Source organism: Apium graveolens, chromosome 7 (assembly GCF_009905375.1).
Source record: "Apium graveolens cultivar Ventura chromosome 7, ASM990537v1, whole genome shotgun sequence".
Classification (NCBI taxonomy): Eukaryota; Viridiplantae; Streptophyta; class Magnoliopsida; order Apiales; family Apiaceae; genus Apium; species Apium graveolens.
Window position 1 is genome coordinate 265,074,036 of NC_133653.1, and position 13,495 is coordinate 265,087,530.

At 32.9% G+C, this 13,495-nt stretch overlaps 2 protein-coding genes across 2 annotated transcripts; one reads left to right on the forward strand and one right to left on the reverse strand.

Annotated features, from left to right (window-relative positions):
* Positions 1-2,438: 2,438 nt before the first annotated feature.
* LOC141674878 (F-box/LRR-repeat protein At4g14096-like) lies at positions 2,439-3,368 on the forward strand. The gene has a single exon (XM_074481578.1). The coding sequence runs from the start codon at positions 2,439-2,441 to the stop codon at positions 3,366-3,368; it is 930 nt and encodes a 309-aa protein (XP_074337679.1).
* Positions 3,369-8,837: 5,469 nt separating this feature from the next.
* LOC141674879 (F-box/LRR-repeat protein At3g26922-like) lies at positions 8,838-12,743 on the reverse strand. Its single transcript, XM_074481579.1, has 4 exons — positions 11,841-12,743; positions 11,566-11,736; positions 11,156-11,486; positions 8,838-9,161 (listed from the first exon to the last, which is right to left on the reverse strand). The coding sequence occupies exons 1-3, from the start codon at positions 12,741-12,743 to the stop codon at positions 11,202-11,204; spliced, it is 1,359 nt and encodes a 452-aa protein (XP_074337680.1). The 3' UTR covers positions 8,838-9,161; positions 11,156-11,201.
* Positions 12,744-13,495: the final 752 nt, after the last annotated feature.

The window sequence follows — 13,495 nt, forward strand, 5'->3', positions numbered from 1 at the left end:
ATCAAGTTCAAGGAAGATGGGTCAATAGATAAGTATAAGGCTCGCTTGGTGATACTGGGCTACAAGCATAAATATGGAGTTATTTATGTTGAAACTTTCACGCCGGTAGCAAAAATGACAACAGTGCGTGCTGTTTTGGCTGTGGCTGCGATGGAGGACTGGTTTGACCATTAACTGGACGTATCTAATGCCCAGCTCACTGCATATTGTGACAGTGATTGGGCTAGCTGTCCCAACACCAGAAAATCAACTTCTGGCTATTGTGTGTTGGTGGGCACTTCTCCTATCTCGTGGAAGACCAAAAAGCAGTCTATAGTTGCTCGCTCAATAGCGGAGGTAAAGTATAGAGCCATGGCATTGACCTGTTGTGAAGTGACTTGGCTCAGCAGCTTATTGAAGGATATGGGATTATCATACTTTTTTTTTGCTAAACGGGATTATCATACTTACATCCAACAATCATTAAAAGTGATAATCAAGCGGCATTGTCCATTGAAGCGAACCCGGTCCTCCATAAACGAACCAAACATATTAAAATCGACTACCATTTTATTAGAGACAAGATCAGTGAAGGCGTGATTACAACAACTCATGTGACATCTCATCTTCAACTTGCAAACGTTCTCACAAAGCCTCTCTTAGTGATGCGACACAATTTCCTTCTCCTCAAGATTGGATTCTCGGCTTCAACCTCCACTCTACTTGAGGGGGAATATTGAAGTTATTCTTAGTTAATCCTGTTTATTTTCAATAAAGCGGAAATGTAATATACATTATAGTAGTGTGTATTACTGTTGATGTGTCTGTCTTAGTGTAATGTTGGGACCATGTCATTGTCTTACTGGTAGTAGTGTCCAAGTATCTACAGCTGTTTTGGTATATGACATTACAGTATTTTCATTTCTAGTTTGTTAGTAGTACTCTGAGAGATTAAAAGGACCTGGTATGCAGGTTTATGGACTCAATGTGTGTATTGCATTATTGAGTGAAATACAGTTTGGCACATTCTCTCATCCTATCTTTTTATTGTTACCACTCCATAATGTTCAAATGTCTTTACAAAGGAGTCGTGTTCATTCCCAGACCGAATTATTAATAACAGTAAACTTTATGTTAACTTTAAGAATGTATTGCGGCTGATATAAGTTGAGTAATAAAATTGCTCTTTTCGTCAAAAAATAATAAATTACATGTACTTAAAAAAATTTTGGCCCTTAACATTTTTTGCCCAGACAGTGAGGTTTTCTTCCATCATTCATGTCATATGCATTCTAAGGTGGAAAGAGGCTCATTATTGTTTAAAGATATAAACGTGGACGCAAAATTTCGGACAGTTATGGATAAATTCTGAAATTCTAATTGTGTTTCATCCCAGCACCAATTTCGGAGTTCATTAAATTGAGGACCTATTGTGCAGCTAATCAGTCCGTTAATATGAATATTTTTTTTATTAACGAAAACAAAAAAATAAGATTCGAACAGGCAATATAATTAGGTCCAACATAGTAAATTAAATTTTCAAAAAAAAACTAAATTATATTTAGCGAACAGATGGGTATTGGCAATTTTTTATAGCAATTCAAAAAAAAACACAAAATACCATAATTCTGAATAATGCCCTTTATATCACATAAAAAAACACATTTCTTATTTCATTGTGCGAAAGACACTCCTAATATATATTTTTATTAATTTAGGAAATTAAATTTGATTTTTAAATTATTTTTAAAAATGTATTTTCATTACACATTAATGAGAAAGTGTTTGTTAAAAGTTTGATTGGCTCGATAGAAAAGAATGGTCCAATGAGAAAGAAAAGCATGACCCCGTTCCCATTCTTTGATAAAAGCATAGTTAATTTACGTTTCTAAGATAATATAAAAAGAAAAATGCTATTTTCAGAACTGATTTTTATTAATAGTAAAAAGTACATTAAACCCATTATTATTAATATTAATATTTTGGACATTTTCCAAATACATCAATCATGTATTTTAAAATATAATCAAAAATAAACTTGTAATGCCTCAATCCTCAAATTGATCATCAACTCTAAAAAAAATATAAAGTATTACACAAGAATAATATTTAATTATGAACCCAAAAAGGAAAATATGATCAGGTCCAAGATAATAAAATAAAGATTTGTTTCATTAGTTATTATTACCGGACACCTTTTTCTTTTTTTGTGAGGTAAATAATTAATATAAAATAAATACAAGGGAATATACATTGAATGTAGACAATTTTTTTTCAGAATTGATAAAGAATCGATAAGAAAGTCTGCTTAAATCACCAAGACGCCCAACAGACTCATTGCTTAAATCTTTGGGTCCTATTTCATTGAGACATACCATCATTTGTTTTGTTCATCGTTTGTGGTAAGTTCAAATCCCTCATCTCAAATCAAATTTTATTTTTCTTGATTTGTGAAAAAAATGGCAAAGAAATCAAAGGTTTCTGAAAAAGATCGAATTAGCGATTTGCCTGATTCACTACTACTCATAATCCTTTCATTGCTTCCAACTGAACAAGCAGTGCGTACTAGTATTTTATCCAAAAGGTGGCGGCCACTCTGCATGTCACTCCCAAATCTTGTTTTTTACCATCAAAATCGTAACAAATCCCCAATAAATTTCGCCAACTTTGTTGATCGATTTTTAATGCATCGGCCGAATGATTTGAAAATCGAGAAATTTGGTTTACATTGTGGCGGAGATACCTATTTGGACCGTGTTGATGACTGGATACTCAATGTGCTTGAATTTGATGTAAAAGAGATAGACCTTTGGTTCAGGTTCACAGAAATGTTCGTATTGATGGACGAAGTGTTCTTGTGTACCGGTCTTGAAAAGCTTCAACTAAGTCGTAAAATATTAATTTATCATATTCCTGGAGATCTTAAGTTTTCGAGCCTTCGGGTTCTTAAATTCGATAAAATTACGTTTTCGAGCTATGAGTTAGTTGGTGAGCTTTTGATCAAGTGTCCAGTGCTTGAAGAATTATTTATTTTGGGTTGCAAATGGCATAGCGGATGTTGTCTGAGTATTAGTGGATCTAAATTAAAGAAGTTTAAATTGGTTTCTTATTCGCCAATTGATGAAGAATTTTCTCTTGAGATTTTAATTGATACACCAGGATTAGAAACTCTCTCACTTAAGTCTTTCGCATCCGATGATATCTTAATCAAGAAGAATTTGCCGTTCCTAACAAGCGCTGATCTCAATGTCGATCAGATAGTAGAAGGAGTTGCACCGAGTAGTGTGTTTGGTGATTCCGTGTTGGGGCTACTTAAAAAGATTACTCATGTCAAATATTTAAAATTAGGAGGTAAAACTGTCGAGGTAAGTGTTTTGCCTAAATCTTAACATATATACGAACTGATAATTTTCATATTTGCTGTGAATTTGAATGACTATCATGTTTTGTCTTCTCTTTTTATGAAGGCCCTCAATCGCACATATGATTCTGAATTTAGCACAATTCATAAGGGCTTTCCTCCATTCCATAACTTGACCGAGTTGAGTCTTAGTGTTGATGAAGCATATTGTGAACAAACTTTACTCTATGACTTCCTTGAAAACTCACCAAACCTGGAGAGCCTTTTATTTCCAGAGGTGAGTTTTAAAACTGAGATGTGACGGAGTTGTACAATAGATTCTGAAATCATGACTTCCCTTTCTTTTCAATTGTTAGGGACTTGTTGATGCTTTCTCTGATCAAACTTGGCGCTTCATGTGGGCTTGGTCATGCTCACATACTGCAGAATGTTTATCAACGCATCTCAAAACAGTAGATATCGGAGAATTCTCTGGTACAGTTGATGAGTTGTCATTCGTTGAATACTTGCTAGCTTTTGGAAGTGCTTTGACAAATGTATCAATTTCTTCATCAAATTTGCTGGGAGCTAAAAAGATCCGGAAAAAACTGTTAAACTATGGAAGAGAATCAACAACTTGCAATCTTAATCTTTTCTTTTAATTGATTCTGCGACATGCTCTTCAGAATAACAAAGTGTATGAGGTACAATTTCTGCATCAAGTTTTTTTTTGTTTTCTTTTCTTTTCTCCAGTTTTCTCTCTCAGCATTGATTTTAATTTAGCCTTAATCTGTTATGAAATATTTACCAGGTGCATTGTTTAAGAATGACATTTAAAATGGTAGTTTCTTGATTATTTGAGTCATTTTTGCTCTTTAAATGTTTACGATGACCGGAAGATAGGTAAGATGCACAGCAGTGTCACAGCTCGTTCCTCTTGACGTCATCGAGCCGTTTCATAGCGCCAGAGGTTAAGATTCAATCCTTTCTAGGTTTCTAGTAAAAAGAAAGATAAGTAGAGGAAGTTGTACCTGGATATCTCGCCTTAATTGCACATCGTAAAGACTCAGTATATCGTGACTTTTAGTTGGCCCTCTCATAGTTCTCTGTGTTTTTTGTCTTGGTATTAGGTTTCTGAGTTGGTCGATATTATTGTGCCAAATACTAATTTATTACTATGCTTACCCCAGGTCATCTTTCTCTTATGTTTTTTGGCAGATTAGTAGGCTAAATTGTTGCCTTCTCATTCCTTTACACGATTTAATGTTATCTTTCTTCAATCTCTATAATCTTCCCCACTAGATCATTTTAACTCGACCACTGAATACTATTGTGTGGCAATTTGTAGATGCCTGCATGATCTTTATAAGCTGGAAGCTCAAAATCTAAGTTTTACAACTCATTTTGCTCTCTGCCATTAACAACTAATATCCAGACCTCAGATTTTAAAAATAGCCCAAAATTTTCATTGTTACCCGACTCTTCATTTTGCCCCGAGTATCAGTATTGGACATTGGTATAGAGACTTGGGTACATTTTTCAGGGCAAAGCATGTCAACTTTTCAAAGTACTTTTAAGTCCATCCGCGTAACAAAGCCTAAACACTATAATATTTCATCCGCGTACTTATAAGGCTGCAAAGTCCCCGTCTCTTCCTTTTATATGCTTTTCCAGACTCATTTTTGCAAATATGGTCTACCTGGAACTCGAATATTGGTGGGAGCAATTATCTTTCAGGGATTCTTCTTCGCTAATTCTTTCTGTGGTAATTGGGTTGTGGATTTTAAATATGAAATGAATGTTGCGGATTTAGGTCACCAGAAAGAAGAAAGAAATCTAGATGAAGATGTGTCTAGGTTTCCTCGAATGGTAAATGTTTTGTCTATTGTGATTTGGCTGATCCTCCCAGAGGTCTTTATATTTGTTGCCTGTTATTGGGTCTGCGAGTTGGTCGATACTTATTTGCCATATTAAGTGCTAAACAATTGTTTTTCTTTACCTCTACTTTGCAATTTCATTCTATTAATATCCACTGTCTTCCTCCACTGAACTTTCCAACATATCCACTGATCGATAAGCAATAACATATCCACTGAGCCTAGGTTATAACCAATGATAAGCACTTTGCTACACTAGTTTAGTCAGAGTCTGTAACAGTCACTGTATAGGCTTCATAAACTAGAAGCACAAAATCCTAGTTTAAAATTTCGTTTGCCTTAATTCTGGCAGTCTCTCTCTGCCATTAATGGAGGAATATTAATGGTCCTAAACTGAACAGTCCAACATAGCTCTAAAATATGCTTCCAATTTCTAGAAGTCCTTAATCTTACAAGGCTGCAAATTATCGATATTTATGTGTAGGTGGGTGCACTTATTCTTCATGGCCAGATCTGATCCAATTTCTTCACGGCCAGTTTGATCCAAGTTAGGGATGTCTAAATTTTACATACAAAAAAATAAACCGATTACACGCTACCACCAATCTTCCAAAAAGCTACTGTTTCTTCTGTTTTTGGAACTGAAGAAGTATAGTATAAAACCCATAATCAACAAACCCTCTTATAGAATACAATGTACTTGGCGATCTAGTAAGTATAATTAATTTCTATGTTCTAATTCTATAGTGAATAACCTATCAATGTATTTATGAAATAGTGTTATAATTAATAGCGAAGATTCTGTATGAATTTTTTTTTAGTATGTGATTTAAGTAATCTAACAATGTGATTTTTTATGTGCAGAACACAAGTCAGCTGGTTGCTGGTCTCCTTAGGTATCTTCTATCTTGTGCCTAAAACGGATGCTTAATATGGAAGAGCTGCATACCTTTTCTTCTTAATATCCCATAATCAATCTTTTATAATTATATGTTGCTACTATAACCATCTATAGATATTTCCTCCTTTCATTTTTACAATTAAAGGTGTGTAATCTGTCTGTGTTCAAAATAAATTAGAGATTTGCACAATTTGTTCTTAAACCTATGCTCTGATGATTAACTCTTGAATTTCAGCTATTTATAGCTGAAATATAGTTCCTGGTGTGTATGATAAAATCACCAGAAAGAAATATAGTTTCATTGTTAATCCCAAGCTCTGTCTTTATTTAGGATAATTAACTCCTGAATCTCAGGTATAAACAGAGGCGGATTTAGGGGGAGTCCTGGGGTCTCTGCCCCCTGAGTTCTCCAATATAAGCTATTTAGTATGTTAAATGAAAGGGAAATGTCTCTATTGTAGCTGGTTTTCAGTTATGTTTTGTCCCTGAAGATGACCCTTTGTGTTGAACTAATTCTTACTATGTGTGCATGAGCAAATTGGTAGTTGAAGTAGAGAACTATAAGTTAAATTGGATGTACACAAATTATCAATTTAACATCTGAAAATCTTTAAAAAATCCCTATATTTTTTCAACTTTTCTCATAATCTAACTAAAATAAGACTTTAAACTCAAAAGTCGCTAATATATTTTATTTTCCGGAACCCCTAAAATTATTTTCAGCGTCGGCCACCAGGTATAAATAGTTGATACTTGATAGTTCCTGACAAATGCATCCAGCAGGTTGTTGTGTTTGATAAAAGCACTAAAAAAGTTACTGCATACATTCTTCCTGAGCGTATTAAGTTGATGGAAATAACACAAATTAAATTAGTTTACTTGGTTCATCCTCTGTGTACAGTAAGATAAAGGACAACATTCTACAATGAAAACATAAATTTATAATCATTGAAATTCGAATGCTTGGTCAGTTGTATCGATTTATCATTAAATATTAACAACCTATAATTAGATATCTAAAATTTAATAATATTTTCCTGTATATATACTAAATTCTTATTTTTTTTGAAGACTTTATATAAAATAAATTTTTTTTCAGCAAATAAATTTAATAGGTTAGCTAATCTGAAAATGATTAAATATTCTCTTTGTATATGAATAAAAGAGTGGGTTATGAAGGGGTTTATAATAAAGTTGAGATTTTTATTATATGACCAAATCGAATATAAAGTAAGACTGGTTTGAAGATTTTGAATATATAAAATAAAATATTAAAATTTTAAGTTCATTACAGTTACATTAATATTTTACGATACAATCATTTTTCTTACATTAACCAATTTAAGGTTTTTTCATAACAAAAACCAACTTAGTTTACTTGGTTCATTCTCTCTGTACAGCAGTTTAAAGGACCACATTTTACAATGATAACATAAATTTACAATCATTGAAATTCGTATGCTTGGTGAGTTGTATCGATTTATGCTCTTAACTGGTCTGTACTCGGATATTATCATTAAAATTCGTATATTTGGTCTTTAGTATTAATCTATGTTCTCAAGTACTCCAGAATCATTCTGAACCTGTTTTTACCTTGACATTGATACCTTTCTCTCATTGTTATATTATCTTTTTTCCTGAGACAATATCGTGACCTATAACACTAATCAGGGGGTTGTTTTTAACATTAATGTGCAGATAAGTTTGCAGAGGCTAGGCTTTTGTTTACAAACCTTACTAATGGTCTGTGTATAAGCCTAACAATGTGACTTAAACAACAGTATCGATTCTTTATGCAAGCATTGTCCTGTTGATAAAGCTATAACAATATTTTTAATTGATCTATTTTTTTAATTGATCATATTTCAAAAGACATCAAGGTTAGAGAATCAAATATAAGGACCCCTTTTTGAGACGGTATTTTGATATCAAAATTGTTTCACCCTTTTTTGTTCACCTTAATCATATTTACCTCATAATTTTATATTTATAATGAAATAATAAAATTATTGGAAATTATATTATGATTATTATTCTTTTATTTTAGTCCTCCTCAATTGCTCTAATTCTTTATTTTGAATGAAATAATAAAAATTGCTGTAATCATATCATAATAATAATTTTTTTATTTAAATCCTAGGTAATTGCATAAATAACGTAATTATTAGAACCATATACATTATATTTTCTTACATTTCTTAAATAACCTTAAATATATAATATACATAAAACCGGAAGCTCTTTTTACTGAAAATTTGATACCTAATTAGGTTAAATCCCTAATTTCAATACCTAATTAGGTTAATTTTTAGGTGATTGCTCAAAATTTTACTTGCTACTATTCAAAACATAATTTAATTTTATGTATTTTATTGTTGATTAAAGACTATTACCTAGAATTATCACGATGAGTTTCTCGATCATTGTATGCTAATTTATATTGGAAAAAAAATAGCGAAAATTTTAGTATTGACTCAATTATAGATATATTTCGCAATCTAAAGGAACGTAGAGCTTCAATATAATTTTTTTACTACTATTCTTGTATTTATTTGACTGACTATTTTAATGATTTTTTTGGCCCCCTCATCTGCCGGCTACTTCATCCGTGCTCAAGCAGAAATTATGCAATAATTTCTTTGCCGTGATTGTATAGCTATAATACACAGCATGAACTATATTTCGACTATAAATAGCTGAAATTCAAGAGTTAATTTATGAGCATAGGTTTAAGAACAAATTGTGCAAATCTCTAATTTATTGCACTTAAACACAGTCTGGCAAAAAAAAAAACAGACAGAAGACACAACTTAAATTGTATAAAATGAAAGGAGGAAATCTCTATAGATGGTTATAGATAGTAGCAACATATAATCATAAAAGATTGATTAAGAAGAAAATGCATGCAGCTCCTCCATATTAAGCATCTTTTTTAGGCACAAGATAGAAGATCGTCGAGAGACCCAGCTCCCCTGCAACTGACTTGTGTTCAGCAGCAAACCCTCAACCTTTACTCACTGGCTAGCACTCATCATAAGGCTCAAAGTTAAAGAAGAAATTTCACCTATAATAGCAGATTAAAAAATTTCATACATAATGTTAGCTACTATACATTGATAGGTTATTCACTATATAATTAGAACACATAAATTAATTATACTTACTAGATCGCCAAGTACATTGTATTCTATAAGAGGGTTTGTTGATTATGGCTTTTATTCTAAACTTCTTCAGTTTCAAATACAGCAGAAATAGTAGCTTTTTGGAATATTGTTGTTAGCGTGTAACAGGTTTAATTTTTTATATATGTAAAATTAAGACATCCCTAACTTGGATCAAACTGGCCGTGAAGAAATTGGATCAGATCTGGCCATGAAGAAAAATTGCACACACCTACAAATGAATATCTTTATGCTCTTCAACAGCCCAGTTAATTACCTTCCCAAAAAGCTTACTTGAAAGAAACGGAAAAACAAAAAAACTGTGCAGAAATAGTAGCCTCGTAAGATTAAGGACTTCTAGAATTTGGAAGCATATTTTAGAGCTATGTTGGACAGTTCAGTTTAGGACGATAAATATTCCTCCACTAATGGCAGAGAGAGAGTGCCAGAATTAAGGCAAACGAAATTTTAAACCAGGATTATGTGCTTCTAGCTTATGAAGCCTATACAATGACTGTTACAGACTATATCTCTGACTAAACTAGTGTTGCAAAGTGCTTATCATTGGTTATAACCTAGGCTCAGTGGATATGTTATTGCTTATCGATCAGTGGATATGTTGGAAAGTTCAGTGGAGAAAGAAAGTGGATATTAATAGAAAGAAATTGCGAAGTAGTGATAAAGAAAAAAAAATGATAAGCACTTAATACTGCTAACAAGTATCAAGCAACTCGCAAACCAATAGCAGGCAACAAATAGAAAGACCTTTAGGAGGATCAGCCAAATCACAATAGACAAAACATTTACAATTCGAGGAAACCTAGATACATCTCATCTAGATTTCTTTTTTCTTTCTGGTGACCTAAATTCGCAACATTCATTTCATATTTAAAATCCACAACCCAATTACCTTATAGCAAAACTTAACGAATTAGAAAATTCAAGAAAGACAATTATGCAAAAGAATTGCTCCCACTATACGAGTTCCTGGTAGGCCATATTTGCAAAAATAAGTATGGAAAAGCATATAAAAGGAAAGGACAGGGACTTTTCAGCCTTATAAAAGTGTCTAATTTCAGGACATATACATTATAGTGTTTAGGCTTTGTTACGCGGATGGACTTAGTAGTACTACTTTGAAAAGTTGACATGCTTTGCCCTGAAAAATGTACCCATGTCTCTATACCAATGTCCAATACTGGTACTCGGGGTAAAATGAAGAGTCAGGTAACAATGAAAATTTGGGGCTATTTTTAACTCTGAGGTCTGGATTTAATTTTTAATGGCAGAGAGGAAAATGAGTTGTAAAACTTTGATTTTGAGCTTCCAGCTTATAAAGATCATGCAGGCATCTACTAATTGCCACACAATAGTGTTCAGTGGTCAAGTTAAAATGATCTTAGTGGGGAAGATTATAGAGACCGAAAGAAAGATAACATTAAATCGTGGAAAGAAATGAGAATGCAACAATTTAGCCTACTGATCCGCCAAAAAACATACGAGACCTATGAGAGGGCCAACTAAAAGTCACAATACACAGTCTTTACGGTGTGCAATTAAGGCGATAAATCCAGGTACAACTTCCTCTACTTATCTTTCTTTTTAATTACTAGTAATCTAGAAAGGATTAAATCTTAACCTTTGGCTCTATGAAATGACTCGATGACGTCAAGAGGAACAAGCTGTGACACTGCTGTGCATCTTACCAATCCTCCCGTCATCTTAAACATTTAAAAAGCAGAAGAATCAAATAATCAAGAAACTACCATTTTAAATGTCTTTCTTAAACAATGCACCTAGTAAATATTTCATCACAAATTAAGGCTTAATTAATAACAATGCTGAGAGAGAAACTGGTAAAAAGAAAAGAAAACAAAGCTTAGTGCAGAAATTGTACCTCATACACTTTGTTATTTTGAAGAGCATGTTGCTAGCAGAATCAATTAAAAGAAAAGATTAAGCTTGCAAGTTGTTGACTTTCTTTCATACTTTAACAGTTCTTCCCGGACCTCTTTACCTCCATGCAAATTTGATGAAGTAATTGATACAATTGTCAAAGCACTTCCAAAAGCTAGCAAGTATTCAACGAATGATAACTCATCTACTGTACCAGAAAATTCTCCGATATCTACTGTTTTGAGATGCGTTGATAAACATTCTGCAGTATGTGACCATGACCAGGCCCACGTGAAGCGCCAAGTTTGATCAGAGAAAGTATCAACAAGTCCCTAACAATTGAAACGAAAGAAAAGTCATAAGTTCAGAATCTATTGTACAACTCCATCACATCTCAGTTTTAAAACTCACCTGTGGAAAGAAAAGGCTCTCTAGGTTTGGTGAGTTTTCAAGGAAGTCATACAGTAAAGTTTGTCCACAATATGCTTCATCAACACTGATACTCAAGTCGGTCAAGTTATGGAATGGAGGAAAGCCATTATGAACTGTGCTAAAATCAGAATGATATGCGCGATTGAGGGCCTTCATAAAAAGAGAAGACAAAACATGAAAGTCATGTAAATTCACAGCAAAGATGAAAATTATTAGCTCATATATATATGTTAACATTTAGGCAAAACACTTACCTCGACAGTTTCACCTCCTAAACTTAAAGATTTGACGTGAGTAATCTTATTTAGCAGGCCAAACGTGCAATCACCAAACACACTGCTGGGTGCAACTCCTTCTATAATCTGTACGACTTCAATCTGAGCCGTTGTTAGGAACGGCAAATTCTTCTTGATTAAGATATCATCGGATGCGAAAGAATCAAGTATGAGAGTTTCTAATCCTGGTGTCTCAATTGAAATTTCAAGAGTAGATTTTTCATCAATTCGCGAATAAGAAACCAATGAAAACTTCTTTAATGCAGATCCACTAATACGCAGACAACATCCGCTAAGCCATTTGCAACCCGAAATATATAATACTTCAAGCACCGGACACTTGATCAAAAGCTCACCAATTGACTCATAGCTTGAAAACGTAATTTCATCGAATTTAAGAAACCGAAGGCTCGAAAACTTAACATTCTCAGGAATATCAACTAATATTTTACCACTTAGTTGAAGCTTTTCAAGACAGGTACAGAAGAACACTTCATACATCAATACGAACATTTCTCTGAACCTGAACCAAAGGTCTATCTCTTTTGCATCAAATTCAAGCGCATTGAGTATCCAGTCACCAACACGGTCCAAATAGTAATCTTCAACACAGTGTAAACCAAATTTCTCGATTTTCAAATCATTCGGCCGATGCATTAAAAATCGATCAACAAAGTTGGCGAAATTTATTGCAGAATCCCTCCAATTTCGATGGTAAAAAACAAGATTTGGGAGTGAAATGCAGAGTGGCCGCCACCTTTTGGATAAAATACTAGTACGCACTGCTTGTTCAGTTGGAAGCAATGAAAGGATTATGAGTAGTAGTGCATCAGGCAAATCGCTAATTCGATCTTTTTCAGAAACCTTTGATTTCTTTGTCATTTTTTTTTCAGAAATCAAGAAAAATTGAAATTTGATTTGAGATGAGGGATTTGAACTTACTAGAAACGATGAGAACAAAACAAAGTAGTGGTGGTATGTGTGAGTGAAAGACGAACGAAAGATTTAAGCAATGAGTTCTTTACCGATCTTCTGCAAAATTGCTGTCTACATTCAATGTATATCCCCTTGTATTTATACGAGGGAGCTAATATGTGCACGCCCTATTTATTGGTGCACACCATTTCTTAATATTAAGACCAAAATATTAGTATGTACGTTTTTAACTCAAACCTACTTATCTTTTGATGAAGATATTTTATTCATAATACTGATAAATGGGTGTGCACCTATAAATCAGGATTTATAGGTATAAACTCCCTTATATTATATATATTATATCGAAGTGAGATTTACTTTTTGATCTCATTTAAAAAATATATAATATTTGTGAAATTAATATAAATAAGTAAATGCTTATTTATTAAAAAAAGCAAAAAAAGTGACACCTCATTAGCATTTATTGTTAAAAGTAATTTTTGCTTTTCTATTTTGGACTCGATTATATTTTTCATTTCGGTTCACTAATCAAATATTTATTATGTTTTATATCTTTTTTCACTGTATTTGGCCTAGTTTGGTTCAAGCTCCTACAAGTTTAATTTTGATTATATCTTTTAAGACGATGTACTCGTTACTTATTATTATTTAATCTTGTTTGAAAACTTTATTTTACAATACTGGAATTGATGATA

Bases quoted from the DNA above. Each gene is read 5' to 3' on its own strand.
- LOC141674878 (XM_074481578.1), top strand. From the start codon at position 2,439: ATGGCAAAGAAATCAAAGGTTTCTGAAAAAGATCGAATTAGCGATTTG.
- LOC141674879 (XM_074481579.1), bottom strand. From the start codon at position 12,743: ATGACAAAGAAATCAAAGGTTTCTGAAAAAGATCGAATTAGCGATTTG. The intron at 11,737-11,840 runs GTAAGTGTTTTG...CTTTTTATGAAG, and splicing joins TAGGAGGTGAAACTGTCGAG to GCCCTCAATCGCGCATATCA. The intron at 11,487-11,565 runs GTGAGTTTTAAA...TTCAATTGTTAG, and splicing joins AGAGCCTTTTCTTTCCACAG to GGACTTGTTGATACTTTCTC.